The sequence below is a fragment of the Nanorana parkeri genome, unplaced genomic scaffold (genome assembly GCF_000935625.1).
Source record: "Nanorana parkeri isolate BGI_ZX_2015 unplaced genomic scaffold, ASM93562v1 scaffold298, whole genome shotgun sequence".
NCBI classification, from domain to species: domain Eukaryota; kingdom Metazoa; phylum Chordata; class Amphibia; order Anura; family Dicroglossidae; genus Nanorana; species Nanorana parkeri.
Window position 1 is genome coordinate 155,835 of NW_017306566.1, and position 24,650 is coordinate 180,484.

At 42.7% G+C, this 24,650-nt stretch overlaps 1 protein-coding gene across 1 annotated transcript in view; it reads right to left on the reverse strand.

Moving 5' to 3' along the window:
- RNF144A (ring finger protein 144A) overlaps window positions 1-24,650 on the reverse strand; it is a 50,363-nt gene that overhangs the window by 16,360 nt on the left and 9,353 nt on the right. Inside the window, exons 2-3 of the mRNA XM_018557719.1 lie at window positions 10,534-10,679; window positions 313-417 (exon numbers count right to left, since the gene is read on the reverse strand). Of these exons, the coding sequence (XP_018413221.1) occupies window positions 313-417; window positions 10,534-10,668 (240 nt within the window). The 5' untranslated portion in view covers window positions 10,669-10,679. The remainder of the gene's footprint in view (window positions 1-312; window positions 418-10,533; window positions 10,680-24,650) is intronic.

Genomic DNA, 24,650 nt, shown 5'->3' on the forward strand with positions numbered 1-24,650 from the left:
CAGAAGAGGAGACCGGCTGGAGGAAGTGCTGTCACAGCTGGCTGGCTCTGAGGATCAGCTATTACTTTATTATTTTCCTCCCTAGACCAAAATGATCAGTTAAACCTTGCAGGGTGGGGATAGCCCCACCGCAATGCTTAATAGTAATTTTTTCTGTACTTCTGCTTTAAGATGTGCAACACCAGTGCCACGAGTGCACCCTTTACAAAATACTAAAACATATATGCAACATCAGATTCAAATCTGTAAAAAAGGGAAAATTATTTAAAAAATAACTGCCCCAAACCCATTCTCGTTTGCCTTTATACTTGCCTCATTCTCTTGTAAATGGCCTCTCTTCGGGCAATTGGCATCAGGGCAACTAATTGCAGTTTCTAAACCTTCTTTGATCAGAAGTTCCACATACTGTTTTAAACACTGTTAATGAGAGATAGAGAAGAATTAGCTTTATTTTATTTATTCAGAGGTCAACAAGGGCATGTGAAGGAGAGAGAAAACAAATAATCTGGTGCTTTAGTAAAATCTTAAAGAGACTCTTCAATGGCTAATGCAAAATTCCTACTTGTATTGTAAGATATGCTACTATTTTTATTACTAAGTAGCAACACAATACTTTGAACTGCTTCCAGGAAGAATATTTCAACCTATGTTTAGGCGATATTACTTTACGGTGAAGAAGTAACTCAAAAAATTCAAATAATGTCCATATTTTTAGGTACAAGTAGAGTCAACTCAGCCAAGTCTTCTGCAGCTTATTTTGGCCCAGGCAAGTGGCACGTTCCTGAAGATTAGTACGGTGGCTCATTTACATACTCTACATTCTCTCCTGAAATCCACATCAGGCCTTCAGCCTGGCTTTTCTTAGTAACAAAAACAGTGATGTGGCCACCGCACATATGGTTTACATTTGGATTCCAGCAGAATGTTGTTTTACTGTAAAATTCTAACTGCTACCGTTCATTCCCCTATTCCACTTAAACCAGAGAATGAACACTGTAGACAAAGCTGAAGATTATTTCATTTTCACAATGACTGTTTTCAGGAAGTAGTTGTCAGGTGTATGACTAGAAGATTAACATTGTGTAATTTGTATGTAATAGTTATATGTCTGAACTGGATTCGTTAATGAGTAACAACCCTACTATTAACCTCCTCCATTGTTAATTTGTTCTATATTGTTTATAGTATATTATTTTAGATGGTGTCTTCACAAAATGAACCATAACAACCACCACCTCCTGTGACTTTGAAAGCTGCATGTTGTGAGTCAGAGGGAAATTAGAAATGTTTGTGTCTATATACAGCCCAGCTATATAGTTGTATACCACCCATGTACTAAAGAGTATGCAGAATAAAAGAAAACGCATCAAAATGCATCACAAACACGTCAAAATGCATTGAAAATGATCGCAATGCAACTGCGCAGACGCAGGCAGTTGTGATGCAGTTTCTGGTGTAAACTAACCCTTATAGGTGCCCAGCCATTTGTTAAATGAGATAGGTGGTGAGTGAGCAGTACTCCCAGAGCTCCATCACATGACTACAAAAGCCAACTTGGAGGCGAGGTCAATACGAACTGGAGCCACCAAGTCAACGTCTTCCCCATGTTCTAGACACCATTCATCTGTGCCCATGCCAAGTTGTGAAAAGTGGATGACATTAAAGTGATGGTAAACTCAGGAGTTAAATCTTAAAGATGCATTCAATTACCTTAAAGTAGAATTAAAGTCTAGTAAGCAGTAGATATATGCCCCAACATAAAAAAAAAAGTTGGACAACACCAACAAACTTACCTGTGTCAGCGCTGCTCTCTCCAGGCAGTTCCTGAATGCTTTGAAGAAGGAAGAAGTGTGGGCAAGCGCATGCGCAGGCCAGATCGAGGGGAGAGGAAGAGAGCAATGCTGAACCTGGATGGACGCAGCCAGGCAGCCGGGAGTGCGCACGTCGGACAACACCGTGGGACCTGAGGAGCCTGCGCTGGATCAGAGACCGGCACCAGCGCTGGAGGGAAGTGGAACGAGTGGAAGGAAGAAGCTGTTCTGATCAAGAGGCATCACATAACGTAAGTCCTTAAAGCAGCATTGGGGGGGGGGGGGGGGGACATGCTTTTCTTAACAGGGACCATGGGAAACAAGTAGCATCCTCCAGAAGCAAGGGCAGTGTCAGCACCAATTCAGAGATGATTTGAGGATCTACAGCCAAGTGATACACACATAAGATACATTTTTGTTAATAGTTAAGGTGCTTGAATGTATTTTTACGATTTAATTCCTGAGTTTAGTGTCATTTTAAGCATACACAATTCCACATTCCCTTTTGGCACCTGTGTGTATGGGCAACAATATGCCATTATTTTATGAGCTGAATAAAATGGTAATGATTACAGTTATAGCTAAAAACAATAAAACATTGATTGTGGGCCCCCACTGAGGTTCCATTCCACAGGTTGCTAATCTATATCAAAGACAAAAATTCTAGACCTAGATCAAAGATTTGCTTGACTCTGACTTCCAACTGAACTCTGTAAAGTGTCATTCTTCCAGCAGACAAGAACTTCTCCATGAAACATAAGCGGCTGGTATCGCTATTATACACTTGCAGCTGTCTAGCTCTCCGGAGTATAGAGCGTCAGGGATTTCCTGCATGAAAAACACAACTGGCTCCTTTACAGGGAAATATTATTTCAGGATATAATTGCCACAATAAGTGAGATGACATCTGGCAGAAGATGCACATTTATTAAGTAATGCTGCCAGATTTTGTTTCCCTGAAATCCTTTTATGTAATGAGAATTTTTTAAAAGCAGAGAATAGCCTATTGTAGCTATGCTGGATGCAGATGGCTTGTTTGCGCATAAACAAAGGTATAATATGTGAGGATATGGGTGACTATAAGCATATGAGCACATGGACAACCGTTACTTGTGGTTAAAGGGTTAGTCCACTCAAAGATGTTCAATCAATGTATGATAAATGCTGCAGAGTTAAAGCGTATCTAAAGCCAAAATGTAATATATTGCAGCTTACCAATCCTTAAATACGGTGGTCCGGACAGTAAGTCTGATATTTTTCAAATTCCTTTAATAGGCCAAGCCGTCCAGCAAAAGTGGCAGATAGAGGGTTGGGACAAACCATTTAACACTGACAGGGGTGATTACAATGGTCAGCCTCTATTCATTGGTGTAAAACCTTTATCCCAAAAGGAAAACAACTGTTGATGTAACTGCTTAAAAAGTGTTAGCTGGAGTCCAGATTTGAAGAGGTAATTCCACTTTCCCAGGCAAATTTGGAAAAATGGGATTACCCCCTCCAGCAGAGCCCCCCCCACACCAATCTGCCCCCTCTCCCGCTGCTTTTACTTTTGAAAAAATGCTGCTTCCCCTCTTCAGCTCCCGGTGTACAGTCAGTACACCATACACAACACTGCAGCGCTGGGGTAGGGATTTCAAATTACCCCCTGCAAATGGAGAGCATTCATTGGTCCTCACGGTCACCAGACCACGCTGACCAATGAGAAGCGTTTCGGGTGACCACGCTGACTAATGAGTGTTCGCCATTTTAAATAAATAGTACAACACTGCAACACTGTGTATGGGGGCTACAGAGAGGAAGCAGTGTTTTTTCAATGGTAAGGGCAGCAAGGGGGCAGATTGGTGGGGGTAATTCTATTTTACCAAATTCACATGGGGAAGAGGAATTCATTTGTTAGTCAAGTCTGTTAAATCTGCTAGTGCATCTAATACCACCCTACCCACAGGGTGACAATGCTGCTATTCAAGGGTGGCTACATTGCTCCTCCACATAGTGGAGCCACATCTCTTTGACAAACAACACAAGCAGAGGGGTGACACTACTTTCTGTGTCATAGATAAGACATACAGTGGTGTCACCTACTACCTAGTACACTGCAGGAGCAGCAGCACACTAACAAGTCATTGACTCTGATCTCTGCTCCTTTCAGCATATTCCCTGTCAGCACAGCATGCAGGCTCCTATATATGGCCCTCCCTCTCCCATTTGCTGCTGTGCAGGGAATTACATAAGGCTAAAAACCAGACAGATTCATGTACCTGTGTTATTTGTAAGTTAAAACACTTGTAAATAAATAAATAAATAAATGTATTGATTTTTTTTTCTTTTTAATCTCCCTAGAGTACGGCTTTCTTCTAAAAAATAATAAATGCAGCAGTGCTAGTGGGAACATTTCTACTTAAAGCAACTCTTTTGCTAAAATAAATGTGTGATAAACTGTTCCCAGCAAAGGAGGCAATTAATACCTACAGGTTCCAATCCACTGCAGTTTGAAAATACAGGAAAGACAAGACTAGGGGGGCTAATAGATATTAAATTCAAATAGCTATTCGTCCAGCAAAAGTGTATGTACCTTTGTTCTGTGCGAATTAACCATGTTCGTTCCCCTCCCCTTTCCTGCTCCGCAAAGCTGCTGCTCAGATTAAGGGTCTGGTAACGGATTTTAAGAAGAGCCTGTTGTTTTGGTTTTTTTTAGCATAGGGGGTCCCCCTTACGTTGCTACCAGACCTAAAGGGTATGAATTGTGGAGGAGAGTACATGATGGGTTTTCTTTTTATTCTATCTTTTATCAACTTTCAAGGATGCGGTCCGCTTTGGCAGGCCATTCTCACTGCTCCGGCTGTTTGTTCGACTTTGCCGAGTCGGAGCATGTTTGTTCGACTGGGCTTCGTTCAGTTGTTTACTTCGACTGCCTTGGGCTGCTGTACGTGCTTTTGAGAATAGCGTAAAGAAGTGCTTTCCACAGCCGAAAGGTCGGCTAAATCCTTTGGCTCCTTAGTGAATAACCACCTAAATACATTTATTTGCTAATGTCATTTTTTGTGTGCACCAAACAACCGGCAAGCCACAGGTAAAAAAAAATTGTTTATGACATATTATTGAATGCCCGATAATTGGGAGTTTACTGTACATCTGTAACAAGAAGTACAATGTAACAATTGTAGAGGGAATAAGCATAAATGTAACCAGGGGTGTGTCCAGCCTTTTCAATGCCTGAGGCAGCAAGTGTGTGGTGGGGCGCTGTCTATGGCGCATCTCCATCAATACAACACATGCACATTTTTGTAACAGGAAAATAAAACTACATTCAGTTCGTTCACACATCAGATTTCTCTTCTATAAGAACGTGACTTCATATGACATTCGAACATTTAACAAGTTCAAGAGAAGAACAAAGAAGGGCAAAAGCTGTTCTGCACGTGGCCCTAAGGAATATATTCTGCCAAGACAATCTGGTTCATGGAGTACAATGCAATTCCTGCTGTATCTATTAACAGTTTACTGAACTTTTCTTTTTATTTCTCTCAAACCAAAGAGATAGTTTAGCAATGTGCTATTCGCACAATGTGAAGTAAGGCACAGCAACGCAATATAAAGCTGTTAGAAGTTTAAAGTGCTTCTGTATTCAAAAAAGAAAACATTTCCCCACTTATGTCGGCCACCGCAATCCTCAGTGCTGCAAAGGTCCTGTGGAAATTCCAAACATTCTTATTGGTTGGTAGTAGCATTCTGCTTTGCATGCTCCTGCCCTTTATGTGACAGTGGTCAGGCCAGGCAATCAGCTGCCAAAACAGACCTTTACCCCCGTTCATTAAAAATCAAATCAGCCTGCAGCTCTGCATGCATGAAATCATCTTACATTCATTAGTTGAAAGAGAACTATGACCCAACCTTTTTTGGCCAGTAGTTCTATTTGGGGGTCACAGGAGGACATATACTAATGTCCTTCTGTGACTCGAATCTCAGCATACAGTGGGCTATTGCCTGCTATATGCTGATAGGGCAGAGTCGCGCTGCAGCCAGGACGGATCCCAACAAGGTTGTCAGGCTCCACCCCGCCACCTGATTGACAGCTGGCTCTGCATCTCTAGAGGGGGATAGCTCTGCAGCGAGCGATGATTGACAGTCACCACTCTTTGCAGGGAGAAGAACGGGAACTGATCGCTCAGTTCCCAATAAATAGAGCCAAAGTGTGACAGCTTCAGTGTCACACGTTGGCTCTAATTATGGGGATGCGTATATTTTACTCTCCCCCTAATCCTCCTTTAAAACAAACTTTTTTCTTTTACTTACAATTACTGTTTTTCCACTTCCTGGTTGAGTGAGGCACTGGTGATGTAGACCTGACCTCACAGATGCATTATGTGAAAGCTACATCACTAGTGCCGTCCTGGGAAATCTCAGCAGTAAACATGAGATCTTGGGGGGAAAGGCATTTTTCCCCCTGAGATAATGTGTACTGTCACATGTTCCAGAAGGCAGACCCAGAGTTCCAAGAAGTGAAGGGAGGAATTACCTGTTTGTAGATTGCCATCACTAAACATTTCCTAAAGGTGTCTTTGATGTCATTTATAAAGAAGAACTCCCAGAAAACATTTTCTTAACCCTTGCAGTTGGGCTACCAACCCCCACAGCTGTGCATTGTAGTGCAGCTGCTGGTGTGAATGCAGGCTAAATGGTGGACTGTGGCGTGGACACGGACCACTCTGCCAAGACTGCGATTTGGACCGTGGCCCCATGAAAGTTTTATTCACTGAACCACCTTGTATTTTAATTCACTACCCCTGCTCTATAGAGGGCTTTGTTTGAGCTCTGGGCAAAGCCATAACTGGTGACCTCCATGTGCACTCATGGTACAAAATTAGGATAATTTACTCAAGGCAAATAGGTTGTTACTTCTCAAGGGAATATCACTTAGCTTAGTGAATGAGGTGAAGCTCTGTTGACTTCCATCATCAAATCATGTGCATGCAAAAATACAGATGTTGTTTTTTTTAACTTTCCTTGCACATGCTTAGGTATTTTTTGCAAAAAAATTTCACCACATTCACTATGCTAAGGGAAAATTCCCTTGCAAAGTGAACAGCCTGTTTGACATAAGTAAATCAACTCTATTGACTCATTCTTTCATGCTCATTGCAGCTTTGGGATAGAAGCAATGTAGAGAAGTCTTTTTCAGCTTCCACCCACGGGACAACTGAAACAAAGAAACCTATGAGCACCTAGGCTTTGGAGTCGTTTAAAACATGGAAGGGTAAAATATACTAGAAGGAACGATGCACACATGTTGCATATATAGTTAATTTTTTTCGTCGACGTACAGTTTAAATACATGTATATCCCAAGACAGACAATGACTGAAGATGTTTACAGTGAAGACAGTACATTCAGATATTTCTGTTTACCTTGTGGGTTTTTTTCTAGTTATGACAATATTCATGATTCTTATTAGAGATCACTGTGTCTATATAATCATCTCATTGCTAAGCAACATCATACGTGATGGTGTGTCAGAGATGACCTCGACAACCTCAGCATATTGCCTGTTGCAGTTATAATATAACTATATGCTTATCACTTCGGCAATGCAGAAATCTAATGTGCAAGGTAAGAAATGTAGCCTGGAGCTGAAGTGAATATAAAACTTAGAGGTAGATCGCATATACTTTACAGTCAATGGGCAAAAATACATTGGGGGGAATTTATCAAAACTGGAGCCGACAAAATCTGGAGCAGATTTGCACTGCAACCAATCAGCTCCTCTCTTCAGTTTGCTCAGGCAAGATTTGAAAATGAGACAGAGATGCTGATTGGTTACAGTGCAAATCTGCTGAAGATTTTGTCTGCTCCAGTTTCAATAAATTCCCCCCCAATGTAAATACAGGAACTCATCCTTTGTTAGGACTCTCTGGTACCCCACTTATATGTCATTGCTTAATGGTATAAAAAAGTTATTAACCTGTTGGAGTGTACAACATTTTCATGCACGAAAGCTGCCAAACAGATATCTTCAAATCTTGATTGCATTGCTCATCAAAGAGACCAACTGTGTGTTGTTCATGCCTGGGGCATGGCGGGGGAGATGAGAAAGGTGACATTCATTCATCGGGACGAGACATCAAGCTTTGCACCCTGTGGTGTTGATAAGGGTGTAGGCACATTGGGAAGACATGTCAAGATATCCGGATTTTGCATATGAAGGTGACTGGCCATTGTCTAAAGATCAAAGGACAAGGTGTTGACCTAGGCCAAGGACTGATCTGCAGTACGATGGTGCCCCCTGCTGGAGGACTACAGTGCATGTGGATAAATATGAAGGACCATGCCGATTGGCCGAGAGACATTTAAGGGACATGCGGAATTCTGGGTAAAGGGGGTGTCGATGTATGTGTATGAATGGGTATAAAAGTCCGTGCGCGGCAATATTGCTCTCTCTTTGAGCCCAGCCAGGATATAGGAACCAGAGGACGGACTTGCTGTGTAAAGTATTCTCTTGATTGTCTTATTATATCTGTTTGTATCTTTTATTATGTTTGATTAGATTTGTGTATAAATAAATAAGACCATTGCTTCTTTTAACCATTGTATCGTTATCATCATTGGAAGCAGAGAATAGCAAGTTAGCTTATTTCAGGAAGCCAAGGCAATTTAGATATTACATAACCATAAAATGCTTTAAAAGGAAAGTCACTAAAGAAATACATAATAGTGGTGTACTGGTTAGCACTTGCAGTACGTGGGGTCCCTGGTTCAAATTCCGGTCAAGACACTATCTGCAAAGTGTTTGCATGTTCTCCCTGTGCTTGTGTGGGTTTTCTCCGGATACTCAGGTTTCCTCCCATCCTCCAAAGACATGCTGGAAGGTTAATTTGCTCCTTTCTAAATTGGCCCTGAATGTGTGTGCGATAGGGATCTTAGATTGTAAGCTCCTTGAGGGCAGGGAGTGATGTGAATGTGCACTGTGTAAAGAGCTGTGTAAATTGATGGTGCTATATAAATATCTGTAATAAATAAACCAGGACATCATTTAATTTAAAAGACATAATGATATTTTCAATTTGCAGCTACCTTAAAGGAGAATTATGGGGAGAGTGAAATACATTCATCCCCATAATTAGAGCCGATGTGTGACACTGAAGCTGTCACAGGTCAGCTCTATTGATCGGGGACTGAGCGATCACATACTGCTGATTAGTGAGTTCCCGATCTTCTCCCTGCAGAGAGCAGTGACTGCCAGTCACCTCCCCGCAGGTATTCCCCTTCCCCTCTTTCTATTCCTCCAGCCCTGAGTGGAGGAATAGACTGGGGAGAGGGTGGGCACAGCTGGCTCTGGCTCGAGAGAGGCAGAGCCAGCTTTCAATCAGACAGCGGGGTGGATCCTGACAATATTGTCAGGATCCGTCCTGGTTGCAGCAAGGCTCTGCCTGTCAGCATATAGAAGGCAATAGCCCGCTATATGCTTTGTTTTGGATCACAGGAGGTCAATAATATATGTCCTCCTGTAACCCTAAAGAGAATTACTGGCAAATATAAGGTTGGGCCATAGTTCTCCATGTATCTATGTATTAATCCCTAAAGCTAAATCTAGTTGATATAGCTTACTGAAGCTTACATCAGTCTTAAAACACCTTAGACTGCCTCACACTATCACTGCCCATTGTGGTGTGTTGTGTCAGGTGTTAGCATGCTTTCCATTAAGGCAGCCCATTTACTATGAATGGGCTTCCAGCACACTGCAACAGACCAGAAAATGCACATGGTTTATTTTGCAGTATAAAGTGTGCAATGCAGTGCCATGTGCTTGCATTGCAGTGCCTATGCAGTCCCATGTGCTTGCATTGGCCAATACTGCATAGTGCATTGGGGCACCGGTCACCATGTACACACCCGTTTACCTTGTGTTACTGCAATGCATTGCTCTGAGTGGGCCGTTAATGGCCTTAAGGCTGTTTGTTCTGAACATTTAAACCTGTCTAATTTAGTATATAGTTGGGCTGGCTAACCACCTGAGACCAACTCCAGGCACACAATAATCACCCAACCTTCCTCTGGGTCCCCCGCGAATGCATTAAAAAATGCATCAACCTTGCTGTATTCCTGTGATATAAGCATCTTTAAGATCCTGTGACATCATCATGGGCTGTTGTGGAAATTGCTGCGATCAGGGGAGGACTCAGCAGAGCATCCTATTCAGATGACATAGGTGCGCCCTGCAATATGGCAGTGCAAGGGCTCTTTGGAAGGGAGATATAGTTTGGGAGAGTGTGTGATCAGGACTAATAGAAGGTGATTGGGTGATGATAGGGGAGAACAGAACTCCCGTTAAGCAATGCAAGTGTCATTCAAAGTAAGAGGGATTTATAGATTGGGCTGCTTTAGCATGCAGACTACTACATGTAAGGTCAACTTATGACCATGCCACCATCATGGAAACATGGCCATCAGAAGGAAGGCACCTCTACAATACAGAGGGAGTTTCTATAAAAACCAGGTCGTGCGATAGGGGCAGGATGTCCTGAAGTTACCCAGATCTACATTCCTTCAAAAAGAAGGCTGAATTGCAGTAGAAACAGCAGTTATGATTAATGGTAAGGCTGGAATTTTAAAGTATTCTTCCTTCTAAACAAATTGTAAAACTGCGAAAATACATTCTTTTTTTAAAGAAGATGCATGACTCTCTGACTAATAATGTAAAGATAACAGGCAATGTAGACATACATACCAGTGTGCAGAAAATACATTGGCATTGTGATATGGTGGTCATCTGCTCTACAGGATACTCTCCAAGGCAAAGTTTGCAGGAAACCAAGGGGTCCAAGGCCAGGTCCCATGTAGGCCGGTATCGTGCTGTAGTCATGGCCAATCCGTCTGCAATCAACGAAAGTCAACATTCAGTAAGTAAAAGAGGACACGGTTAAATAAATTATATACATAGAGAGTTACATTTAATACATACATGGTGCAGATGTAATTCTACCTTCTTGTCCATTGCAATACAAATCTATATTTCCTAGTATGTCAATTGATCTATTTGCAGATCTAAACACTCTGTGCTCTTAGCTCCCATCCTCAGTGCTTCCAAAACTCAGTGCTGCCTGCAACACATTCTCACTTCACATCTTTTCTTTACCTCACTCAGTTTTGGATGGAATGGGGAAAGGGGTGCTGGGAGTTGAAGTCTGGATGTCTGCAAAGTCTGGCCTGTATCAGACACTGAAGGGCCATTGACATTCTATAATCAGGCATTTGAGAACTGGGAGGAGCAGCACCAAACGTCCTGTATATCCACAATCATGTACATGTCTACAGCTGTATAGAGCAGCCTAGTATTTGAGGTTTTCTGACACACTTCAGCATTTCAAAACAAAGGTAAATCTTTAAAGCTGAAATCCAGGCAAATAGAAGCAGCTAAATGCATTATTTGGACCAATTTACCAACCAAATAATAACTAATTGTGTGCAGTTTATTCTAGGAGCCACCTCTGTCTGACAGGACAGACAGATCCTTTACCTCCACTGCAGATACAGCACTCAGTAGGAACCAGACACACCCCCACATTGCTGATTGGATATTAAAAGAGAAGCAGCACACTGATGAAGATATCCCTCTGCTCAATCTGCTCTCTCCACCTGTCAGCATACTCACAGTAAGAACATGTGCACTGCGCAGAGTCTAATTGTCTCCAAGTGCTGCCTCTCCCTCTTTCAGTTTGAGTGCAACTATACAGAAGGCTTATATCAACACAGCCTCAGGTACTTGCATTGTTTGTGTCTAAAAATATATTTGATATTTCTGCTTTCTAGATACATAGCTGCATTCATTAATGTGTTATGTCTGCCTGGAGTAAACCTTTAAGTAGAAAAAAAGACACAAGCATGTCTCAACTCCAATAAACTACAACTTAAATTTAGTTTGCCAAGACAGAAACAGTGAACATATTGTGGTTTTTGAAATCTGTATGCAATTTTCTCAGCAAGGTCACCTCTTCTTAGGAAACAATGCCAAACTGGGCTGAGTTATGAAACCTGGAACACAACCAGAGAAATTCCCCCATCAGAGTTTTTGTTTTGTTTTCTCGGAAAATGAAAGTATGGGAATGAGCTCCCCTCCTGATCCAGATTTCATTAATCAGTCTCGCTGAAGTCTTTTTATTATTCAATTCAGAGTTAAAAGGAATTATGCCTTATAAATTGCTGTTTCCACACAATACAAAACTAATGCAATGTTATAAAAATAAAAATATCTGTGGGCAGATGATTTACTGAGAATGATGAGTGGTAAGACATCTGCTTGTCTTCATACTTGTCACAGCTCCACTAGGACCGGCTACATTGTAATCTCAGAATGAGGCCAATGGGTAATTGTGACACATTCCCGATAACAAGTGTGGCAGTGCGTGGCAATGCCATGGTGTCTTTTGGCAATACAGTCATCCAGGTCTCTCAGCCAGGGGGGCTGAGCAGTTCCAGAAAGTGCAAACGTTTACTGGGAAAGAGCTGGCTTTGCAGTTCTGCCCAGGTCTTCCGGATTTGGCTTGGGTTCCTGCAACTGGGAGATTTCAAAGAGCATTGGGAGGGATGAAATCTCCACTCCTGGGTCCAGGCTTTAGTGGTGACCAGCACCGAAAGATTGTGCACCTGGGCACAGCCCTGATGAGAAGAATGCTGGCTCATGTTCAGGGCTCCACCTGGGGGACAGAGGAGGTGTCTGCAGGAGTCAGGAGGGCTCCACAATGGGACCAGTCTGTGGCTAGCGGACTGAAGAGTGGGTCACCTGTGTGGTGAAAACGTTTGGTAATCAGACAAACCTAAAATTTGTGGACTTCGAAAGTGCTATTTTGGATGTGCATATGTTCCTGTGCAAGAGATGATAATGGACCCCTGCAAGGGTAATCACATTGTTTTGAAGACTTTCATTAAATAAAAGTGGGCAAGAATGCCCTTAAAAGAAGTCATAAGCGAGTGGATGCGTCCTTAACCTCTTGCCGTCCGCCCATAAGGCTAAAATCTCACACAAGCTCGGCACCACATTCAGGGAGATTTTTCAACAAATGTCCATCATCACCGCTGGAGAATCCATGTTTGGCCACGCATGACCACCATACATCTATAAAAATGATTGCCACTACTAGTCTCTGGGTTCTACACTGCCCAGAGGAAATGTATTAAAGATCCATCAGTTCTATACCATTCTTACAATTGTGTACCATTACATGAGACAGATACAACAGATTAATGAGCAACAGCAACCAGGAGCTAAGGGTACCATTCCCAAAAAAGGAATATATAGTGCTTTTGTACATAGTATCTTGACGTACAACTCCAATTCCAAAAACGTTGGGACGCTGTGTAAAATCTTAATAAAAACAGAATGCAACGATTTGCAAATCTCATGAACCCAGATTTTATTAGAAAATGTTATTAAAAAATAAGATAATTTTGAAATTGATGGCAGCAACACATCTCAAAAAAGTTGGGACAGGGCAATGTTTACCACAGTGTAGCATCCCCTCTTCTTTTAACAACACTCTGTAAATGTCTGGGAACCAAGGAGACCAGTTGCTGGAGTTTTGGGAGATCCTCTTCCATTTGAGAGGGCTCTTCCATTCTTACCTGATATAAGATTCTAACTGCTAAACAGTCCTGGGTCTTCTTTGATGTTTTTTTAATTTCATGATGTGCCAAATATTTTCAATTGGTGAAAGGTCTGGACTTCAGGCAAGCCAGTTAAGCACACAGTCTTCTACTATGAAAACATGCTGTTGTCTTAGGTGCAGTATGCAGTTTAACATTGTCCTGATGCAATATGCAAGGTCTTCCCTGAAAAATACATCGTCTGGATGGGAGTATATGCTGCTCATACTATCAGAGATATGGGTAATGGTCCACTTTAAGTGATTGTTTGTTTTTTCTAGGGGACTCAAAGTAGTTTTACTTACCCGATCCCAGCTCCAGTGGAGGTTTAGCGCTCACTTCTTGTTCCTCTCCACTCCAAATGTTGTAATGTCCCGTCCCCGTCCCCCCCACACACAGCAAGGGTGAAGTGCTCCTTTTTCTTTAGGTGCTAAAAAAAAAAAAGTTATACTCAACTTAACTGGTCACTGGCGTTTGTCTCATCCTATGCTGCAGCACTGCAATGTTCCTCAGCGTCCTCATGTCTATACACTGTGTATATAATGTGATGATTTACGGGACCTTAGGCTGCTGCAGAGAAAGGGGAGAAAAGCTCCAGAGACCAGTCTCAGAACTAGCCGGCTCTGATGATCAGGTGAGTATAACTTTTTTTTTACCACCTAGTAAAAAATTAGCAGTTAACCCTTGTAGGGTGGAGGTAGCCCCAGTGAAAGGGTTAAGAAAAATTCTGCCCGGAGTTTTGCTTTAATAGTGTCCCCTAGACATATACAAGCACTTAACCCTTACAGTGGGGCTAGCAAAGGTCAGTTGTTTTCTTTGCCTGGAGATGGGCTTCAATAATACTGGTGTTCAAAATAAGAGAAAAACCAGAACAAAAGGAAATTGGTTCATTGAAGGTTTCAACAGAGAAAATAACAGAGAAAAACTTTTGCTTGTCTCATGTTTGCTGTAGACTACCTGGATGCTAAACCAAAAAAAAAATGCTGGTAGAACTTCTGTGAGTTGCACACAGAATTATATCTGGAGAAAACCCCTGAATATCAACATCCAAACTGTGAAGCATGGCGGAGGAAATAAAATTGTGCACACTGCTTTTCAGCATGTCTTAGGAGCCGTATAAACCAGAGGATTCCATTATTCAAATGAAGCTGACTGCCTTTTGCCTCCCAAGGCTCCAACTAGTCTCCAATTATTATGGCAGCCTCAAAGTTTTTTTCTGGTGTACAGACAATTGTAATGAAATATAAATATAGACTCCAGACAATTTGTTAACAATATTTCAAACTGTATTATTTTATTTATTTATCTTTTTATATAAATACAAAACAGGAAGAGAAAGTCTTAGTAATATTTGCCTTTAATTTTTTCTTTTGAGGACCTCACTGTTGCTCTATTTGTATGACCGAAATTGAAGCAAATCGAAGCACCTAACAAAGACGGAATACAGTAGTATTATTATTATTATTTGCCACAGTACGAGAATAATAGCTGCAACTTTCTACCTGTGCCTTCTAAATCCCATGACTGACATTAATTGAAGGAATGATGTTGGAAGAAAAATAAAAAAGATTACAACCAGTAAAGATTTGTCTTAAAGTGGATTTCCACGTTTGCTGTCAAGCTACGTTTTGAAAAAGCAGATGACATGAAAGTGACACTAAACTCCGTTAAAAGAAAACTATAGGGTAACCTTTTTATCCCATAGTTCTCTTTAGGGTCACGGAAGGTCATATACTAACCTCCTCCGGGGACCCAAAGCTCAGTATATAGTGCGCTATTGCCCGCTATATGCTGAGAGCACCGCAGCCCGGACAGATCCCGACAATATTGTTGAGATCCACCCAGCTGGCTGAATAACAGTAGGCTCTGCCTATCTAGAGGCAGAGCCAGCTGTGCTCGCCCCCTTCCCCCCTTTCGTTCCTCTATTCAGCGCTGGAGGATCGGAGTGGGCAGGGGGGGAATCCTTGCGGGGAGCGGTGACTGATAATCACCGCTCTCTGCTGGGAGATGATCAGGAAGTGAGCGAATCGGCGGTATGTGTTCGCTCACTTCCCGATCAACAGAGCCGACCTGTGACAGTTTAACAACTCCATCCAAATAGATTAGAATTCCAAATAACGAATATCGAACCGATCCAAATTTCAGAGAACAAAACAAAAAAAATCAAAACGAAAACCATGCACATGTCTAACCACAGCCATTGTGGAGCACTGCAAAGATGTACTGTATGTAATGAACAAATATGGCAGCATCAGTGCATATTTCTGATTGCAAACTATGCATTGAGGCATATAAAAAATAGCATATAAAAACACAATAAATTCCTTTTTATACTGCAGTTATTTATAGTATTGCAGGGGTGGGCAAACTCCAGCCCTCCAGCTGTGGTGAAACTGGAAATCCCAGCATGCATCTGTCTCTGGGAGTCATGCCTGTGGCTGTGAGACTCTTGCAATGCCTCATGGGATTTGTAGTTACACAGCAGCTGGAGGGCTGGAGTTTGCCGACCCCATGCAGTACTGTGTAATAATGCAAGTGTCAGATCCATGTGAACGAGTTTTTCGGAAATGAAAAAATCCCAGAAAATTGCTTTTATGTCTGAAAACTAACTGAGTCCATCTATTGGCAGGGACAGCTCCAGAGAAGGTGAATGTTCAATACAAGCTATCATGACCTGTATAAGCTGCGTTACCAGTTCTGTGGGTCGCTCTTGTTCTGCAAGGTAAGTGTGTCATCTTATCATCAGGTGTCAGAATAACAGATGACCGAGATATTCCCGTTCACAATTTAGATTACAAACAACAAACGTCCTGACCGATATTTGCTGGAGAGACACTTATCAGGATTCGGGTACGAAAATTGATATTTGAAATGTTATACATGTCCTTGTGGTTTTTTAAAAGTAAATTCCTTTTGGCAATATTGTCTTTTTGCCGTTTTGTTGTATATTGAAAAATGTTAAAAAACTCAGATTGTACTAAAAGTAAATTCCACCTTTTGTGAGAAAAAAAAAATAACAAATGCATACATTTGCATAAAAGAAAAAAAATCTGCAAGGTGTCTGCATGTCCTCTCTGCGTGTGTGGGTTTCCTTCGGGTACTCTGATTTCCTCCCACACTCCAAAGACATGCTGGAAGGTTAATTGGCTCCTGTCTAAATTGGCCCTGTGTGTATCATTGTGAGATAGGGACCTTAGATTCTAAGCTCCCTGAGGGCAGGGACTGGTGTGAATGTACATTATGTAAAGTGCTGTGTAAATTTCCCACGCTAAATAAATACCAATAAATAAATAAATAAATAATTGCATACATTTATTATTTTTTTGCTTTAGAGCCAATAAAGCATTGCAACTGCCATCAGTAGATCACAGGTGCAATACTGTGGTTCCTGCCGACTCTTCCCCCGCCCCCGAAGGAAGAATAAATGGGCTACAAGTGCAGTGTTGATTGGCTGCAGTCATTGTTCGGGTGACAATCTTCACCGCGGCACATTCAACAACAGCCGATTGAGTAATCAAACTTTGTCAAGCTGGCAGGGCCACACACTCATATTTACAGAAACCAGACAAACTTCTAACAGTGGGTGGCCCTGCCAGCTTAAAAGAGAACTATGGGGTGAGTGTTTTTCCCCATAGTTCTCTTTAGGGTCACGGGAGGACATATACTAGCATCCTCCCGTGACCCAAAGCTCAGTATATACTGAAAGATCCACCTAGCTGCGTGAGTGACAGCTGGCTCTGCCTATCTAGAGGCAGAGCCAGCTGTGTCCGCCCCCTTCCCGTTTGTTCCTCCACTCAGCGCTGGAGGATCGGAGAGGGGAGCGGTGACTGACAGTCACTGCTCACTGCAGGGAGACGAAGAGGAAGTAAGCGGATCGGTGCATGTTTCTGCTCACTTCCCGGTCGATAGAGCCGACCTGTGACAACGTCTTTGTCACAGATCAGCTGATCAGCTCCAACTATGAGGATGAGTGGAAATCACTCACCTCATAGTTCTACTTTAACAAATGATGATTCTGAACATGTATGGCCAGCTTAAGAAGGGCATTAGTCAGAGAAGCAACCATGAGGCCAATGGCAACTCTATCAGATGCACACATCCACAAGGCAGATTAAAGAAAGTGTCCATGATATAATGCTAGCAATACACACTTAGATTTCTGAACGAGAAAAATCACTTGATTCCCCATCCACACTAAACAGATAGAGGAATCTCCCCTGCCAGCTATTGTATCCAGACAGCCAGCACCAGCAGTTGTCTGAGTAACTGAACAGGGATTGAATTTGATAGGTTGCAGTCACTGTTCAGTCAGCAACTTTACATCCGACTCCTATGATTTTTTCCATTGAATATTGTTGAGCCGGGTCGTTCTGAAAGGGTTAAAAAACCCAATCAAATCGAATATCATTTAGGATGTGCCAAAGGCATTTAGGAAATGCAGAACATATATGGAAAAAGGCTCTCGGATCTGATTAAACCAAAATGATTATTTTATGCAGAATGTTATGTATGGTGGAAGGTCAACACTCCTCATCACCCTCAACACAATATCCAACAGGGGAATCCATCCATCCATGCTGTTTAATGTGTATGATGCAATCAAGTCATTTTCTTGTTCAGTCTGCGGGGCTGAAAGAAGAATATTTTCGGGTGTATGGCTACCTATATTGTTATTTGGTAACCATCCAAATACAACTCAATTCCCAAGCAATGTCTACAACTGTAATTTAGTCAAAATTAACTCCTTGTCTCAGGTTTCCATTATTTTGTCCGCATTGTAGTAGTAAAATAACACAATGTCAGGAATTGCAAGTATCTCCTCGAGATTGTCATCTAAAGCTTATCGAGACAACAACAACAACAACATCTCCTCCAGATCAAATAATTAAATTCTCGCCGTCCTTGAATGATCATATTGCCTTTCATCCATTGACGCACATAGCTTTCATTCTGTGAAAAGGTACAGGATGTGTGCTTGATGTCATACCAAAGTACACGCAGTGTATTGGCCGTGATGTAAGTGTTCATTTCCTGTTCACTCAATGTCCATTCTCTTTCCATTCCCTGTCCATTCCCTGTTCACTCAATGTCCATTCCCTGTTCTTTCCCTGTTCACTTCTGTCTATTCCCTGTTCACTCCCTGTACATTCGTTGTTCATTCCCTGTTCACTTGCTGTACATTCCCTGTCTATTCCCTGTTCACTCCCTGTCCATTCCCTGTCCATTCTCTGTTCACTCCCTGTCCATTCCCTGTCCATTCTCTGTTCACTCCCTGTACATTTAGGGTTGCCACCTTTTCTTCAAGCCAAACCCGAACACTGTAGCGCCTCGCGGCAATTTTTTGGTAAAGTACACTATGCACATATTTTGCGATTAAATAACATTGGAGGTAATCACAAAGATGCCAGTGTGCCACAGATCCACAGATATACAATCTGTACACAGTGGTGTACTCTGGTTTGGGGCCGCCCTAGGCAAGACGAAACTAGAGCGCCCCCCCCCCACTTAATCCGCAGGATCTTAGGGGGGCTGTGCAGGATCTGTGGTGGGCTCTGCCATAGAGCCCACCACAGATCTTGCAAAGCCCCCGAGACCATTCTTTGTCCATTCCATGGCAAAGCAGTTCAGGATGGAGTGCGGGGAGCAGAGCGGATAACGTCCGTTCTCCGCTCTGCTCCGTGTGAACACTGATACAGGAACACTGGTAACACTGGCCACTTGTAACAAGGACACTCCGCTGCAGTCCAGGTAAGTCAAGTGGCCACTTGTAACAAGTACACTCCACTGTAGTCCAGGTAAATCAAGTAAAATGCAGTTTATTAAAGGGCAAACACAAAATAGCTTGCAGCAGCAGCAACATAAGACAGTCCTTTATATGGCTCAGTAGCTTTCCTCATGAGCCCTCACTCTGCTCTCTCAGCAGTGTGTCCCAGTGGTCACACGCTGCTTTCAGCCACCTGATCCAGCTATACTGGTCATTGATAACACCTGGCCCCAGGACTAGAGATCTCACCCCACCCAGAGCTCTAAGAGATCTCCAGAGCTCCAGATCCCAGCTACATTTAGGAAAACCTGGAAGGACATTTAAAGCCAGGTGCTTCCTTATAACATTGTTTATATTCTGGACCCTCCCCTTTGGCTGAGAGTCCTGGATAGGGATGCACCAATACTATTTTTCCAGACCAAGTACAAGTACCGATACTTGTCCAAGTACTCATGGATACAATTACTGATACCTTTTTGTTTATTGTCATGTGAAAGTTTTTCTAAAACAATACCGACTAATGATTTCAGGACAGTGGCGGAGCTGCAATCCTGGTAGAACTTGTGAAAATGCCAAGTATGAACTGGTATCTGAACATCTCTAAAGAGGACCTGTCACCTCCAAATGCTATCACACAGCGGCTTGTTATCTGCTGCGTGATAGCAATAAAGTTAAGTGGGGGAAAAAAACTTAATTACATTTAAAAAAAATAAAAATTGATAAAAAGTAAAAAATCATAAAATAAATATACATTTAAAAAAAGTAAAAAAATAAGAAGAAAAAATAATAATGAAAATGAAAAAATAAAAAAGTGATAAAAAAGTAACAAATAATAATAATTAAAAAAAATTAAAACCAACCCTGCTTTTAAGTGTGGGTTCACACCATATGCGTTGGGGCTGTGTTGGCTTCGTTCACACCACCGCAATGCCTGTGCATTGCAGTGATGTGAACCAAACCAGTGCGGCCCCTACATGTATGGTGCAATCCCACCCTTAGAAGCATTTGGGGGAATTTATCAAAACGGGAGCAGATAGAGTTGCCCACAGTAACCAATCAGCTTCTCTTCTCAGTTACAGTGGATCGTTACCTCCTTTGACTAAAAATCACATCAGCATACAACTCTGCATGTTGATTTGAAATCACTGCACCTCCGTTTCTTCTCCCAATAGCTCTGCCGTTCTCCTCCCTGCTGCAGACTAACAGACTGTCAGCGTTCTCTCCTCACAGGCTGTAATTGGCCACAGTGGCCTGTGTCAGAGGGGACACAGATCGCTGTAGCCGATTACAGTCCGTGAGGAGAGAACGCTGACAGTCTGTGAGCCTGCAATCCCCTGTGCCGCCCCCCCTTCCCCAGCTGCCCCCGCGGCGCCCTTGCTGCCAGCAGCGATAGGTCTCAAAGACAGCAATAGCCAGCCTGCTATTGGCTAGTTTAAATTGCAGTAGCCAATAGCAGGCTGGCTATTGCACCCGCCCACTGCCAGCTGTCAATCAGCAGAGGAGGACCTGAAGGAGAACTTTCTGACTGACAGCAGGCAGTGGGCGAGTGCAATAACCAGCCTGCTATTGCAATTTGAAATAGCCATTGCCTGCTGTGTTTTCTTTTTAGCTGCCTCTGCAAGCAGCTGTCATTCCCCAGCTAAAGCTAGTGAAGTGGAAAGGTGACACTAGGGATCGAATAGACCCCTAATGTAACCTTAAAGAGAACATGTCATCTCCAATGAGTGAAAAAAAAAGTTGAAAACAATAAAGTTAAATAAAATAAAATGAAAAATACCCAAAACAAGAAAATTAAAGTTCCCCGTCCCCACGCTAAACACCTTCTAAAAAAAAGCCGGCTCCTAACTTTTTTAGCTGGCTCCTGGATTCAAAGAAAATGTGTCAAGCCCTGCATTTGCTAAACAAACATATTTTTATTTTACTTACAATTTCTTTTTTTGTCTACTTCCTGGTCCACCTTGGCACAAATGATGTATGTGCCCAAGCATTGCATCCTGGGAAGGTTACATCAGCAGAGTATTGCTCGGAAATCTCATCTGTAATCTCATGAGATCTCAGGGAAAGGCATTTTCCTCCCCTGAGATGATGTGCATGGTCACATGTACTAGTCACATGTGCCAGATTTCCAGGAAGTAAAGGGAGATAAAACAATCTGCCCTTAGTAAACATGGCCACTGCCAGAAGACTTGGGAAGAAAAGAGAGATAAGGTATGCAAAGAATAAATAGCCGGCAATTATCTAGAAGTATCTGTTTGTAGATTGTCATTACTAAACATTTCTAAAAAGGTACCTTTATTGTTATTTTGAAGAGAAGGGTAAAGTTCCTCTTTAAGCTTTGAAAGTGGAAGATAGAAGCTAATTGTTTGCTATGAACAACTGCTCCAGATTCTGTCTGCTCCAATTTTCATATATTCCCCTCATTGTATGTTAATGAAAGGAAGCCGAGTCTGTCCCTCAGTCTGACATTATAGTTTTCCTTTTCAAACTGCTCAGAGTGGCCTGGAATCGGCACAAAGGCCTTCACCAAAGAGACCTATATAGATAGATATATTTATACATATGTATGCTGCATGAACAGGAACACATGTATAGTGGGGTTTTCTCAAATGTGGCTGCAAAAGTGTAAGAACACTTTAAGTCAGAAGTAGGTGCAATAACATCTCCCATTGTGAATATCATTTTATTTTCAGCTGTCTTCAATCCCAGTATCTCCTGAACCATCTGCTTACATACCCGGTAATGCCATTTCCTCTACTATATAAACCATGTTTTACAGATGAAGAATTTAGATTCTGAGGCCTTATAAATGGCAGGAGAGAGAAGCGCTTGTGAGGTGAAGATAAGGAGGACGGGGCCTGCGAGCAAACCGCTGACATGACTCGACCTGGTCCGACTAGGCATGAAAAATGGAACATATGAAAGCCGCATGAGCCGCACAAGCTTCATCCTTCAGATAAATGTTTCTGTGACTACAATTTACTGATGTGACAAGAGAAGAATATAATGTTGTTTTTTCAGATGCAGAAGGACAATTCGTTTACTTGCAAAGCAAGTGAAATCCAGCAATCTGAGCACATAATATGGACGCTTCCTGGCCCATTGAGCAAGAGCAAAGACGGTCTGCAAAGAGTAATAACCCATAGGCAAGGGGTAGGCAAACTGCAACCCTCCAGATGTGGTGAAACTACAAATCACATCATGTATCTGCCTCTGGGATTCATGCCTGTGGCTGTCAGAGTCTTGCACTGCCTCATGGGACTTGTAGTTACATCACAGCTGGAGTTTGCCTACCCCTAAGGCCCGGCTCCCACCTGGGCGTTTTTCCGCGATTTCGTACTCGCGGAAAAACGCTCAAACAGGGAAATGCCATTATTTTCAATGTGCATGGTTCCCATCTGGGCGTTTTTCCGCGAGTACGAACGCGCGGGAAACCGCCCTACGCCCAAAGAAGTACATGTACACTTCTTTGGGGCGTTTTGGTCGGGCGTTTCCATTGGGAAACAGCCAACTAGCCCTCGGAAACGCGCGTTTGTCACGCGTTTTTTTGCCGCAACTCGCGGTAAAAACGCGCGCCGCGAACCGCGCGACAAACGTGCATATTCAATCCGCATAGGTGTGAACCCAGCCTTAAAGACCATTGAGAGGGAGATTTGTTGTCTCTCTTTGTCCTGGTGACTGTTAAAGTGAAAGAACCTCCTAAATTTTGGGTGGTCACCAGAACAGGAATAGATGGGAAATCTTCCAATGGGGACACTAGTTTTGGTGACCAACCAGGGATTTCCCTCACTTTGGAGGGATTCTCTCTCACTTCCTGTTGTGACTATTAGACAAGAAGTGAAGATACATCTACCGAATGAGACACAGAGAAAAAAAAAGCCTTGCATCATGGGACTTGTAGTTACATCACACCTGGAGTTTGCCTACCCCTAAAAGACAATGAGGGGAATTTATCAATACTGGAGCAGACAAAATCTGGAGCAGTTGTGCGCAGCAGCCAATCAGCTTCTCTCTTTCATTTTCAAATCTTAACTGAACATACTAAAGAGAAAAGCTGATTGGTTGCCATGCACAGCTGCTCCAGATTTTGTCTGCACCAAGTTTGATGTATCTTCTCTCTTCATCCTGCGGACTGTTATCAACAAAAGTGAATGAACATCCCAAATTTTGGGTGGTCACCAGAACAGGAATAGATGGGAAATCTTCCAATGGAGACACTAGTTCTGGTGACCATCGGGGATTTCCCTCACTTTGGAGGGATTTTCTCTCACTTCCTGTTGTGACTAGCAGACTGGAGGTGAAGAAACATCTCCCGAATGAGACACAGACAACAAAAAGGGCAAGGGCCCTCCATTACTTTACCAAAATTAAAATTAAAAAGTTTGGGATTCAGTTCTACTTTAACTTCTTACAGGAAAGTAGAATCCGTGGATTGCTATACTTTGCATGCCACCTTTGCTACTTTAACCTTCACAATATATAAATATAAAGTATATCAAGAGTCCGTAGCATCCAATCAGATATCACTTTACTGTAGTTAGTGCAACATGAGTTCTGATTGGTTACTTTGAGATACTGTATCCTACACGTCTCATCCCAGGCAACAGGAAGCACTGCATGCAGCCAATGCACACTCTATGTAAATTTGCACTGCCAGCTACCACAGGAGGCGTTACCTACCCACTAAACGCTATCCACCCCCAGTTTCCTGGACACCCATAGATCAGAAGACTACTTCCCTTTCAAAGCTGCCTTGAAATCCTAAAGCCGTGACTGCATCTGATTGGCTGCAGTCGTTATTTGGCCAACAATTTTTTACCTGGCTCCTTCAACAAAAGTTGGCTTAACAATCAACTTCTGTTGGGCTGGAAGGTGCCGACATGGCTGTCCACAGCTCGAACTCTAGTTCTGGTGACCTTGCTGACATCCAGGGTTTGCCCTCTCTTTGTAGGGATTTCCTCTCACTTCCTTTTGTGGCTATCAGACAGGAAGCGAAAGAAAATCTCCCCAAGGGGACATAGATGGTTAAAAAAGAAAAGAAGCTGACAGCGGTTATAACCTTCCCTTACTTTATCCAAACGCAAGCCCCCTATGTGATAGCAAAGAGGATGTAACAGGTTCTCTTTATGGAGACATCAGGGGTCTATTATACCCCTAATGTCACCCATGGAACCCAAAGAAGCGTTTCCAGCAACAACAGCCGGAGAAATGACAGTCTGAAACCGGAAGTGATGTCATATACAGCGCTTCCGGGGTTCAGAGATCGGAGGGTGGGATCAGCCTGTCCAATCCAGGAGCCAGCCTGTCCAATCCAGGAGCCAGCCTGTCCAATCCAGGAGCCAGCGTGTCCAATCCAGGAGCCAGCGTGCCCAATCAAGGAGCCAGCGTGTCCAATCCAGGAGCCAGCGTGTCCAATCCAGGAGCCAGCCTGTCCAATCCAGGAG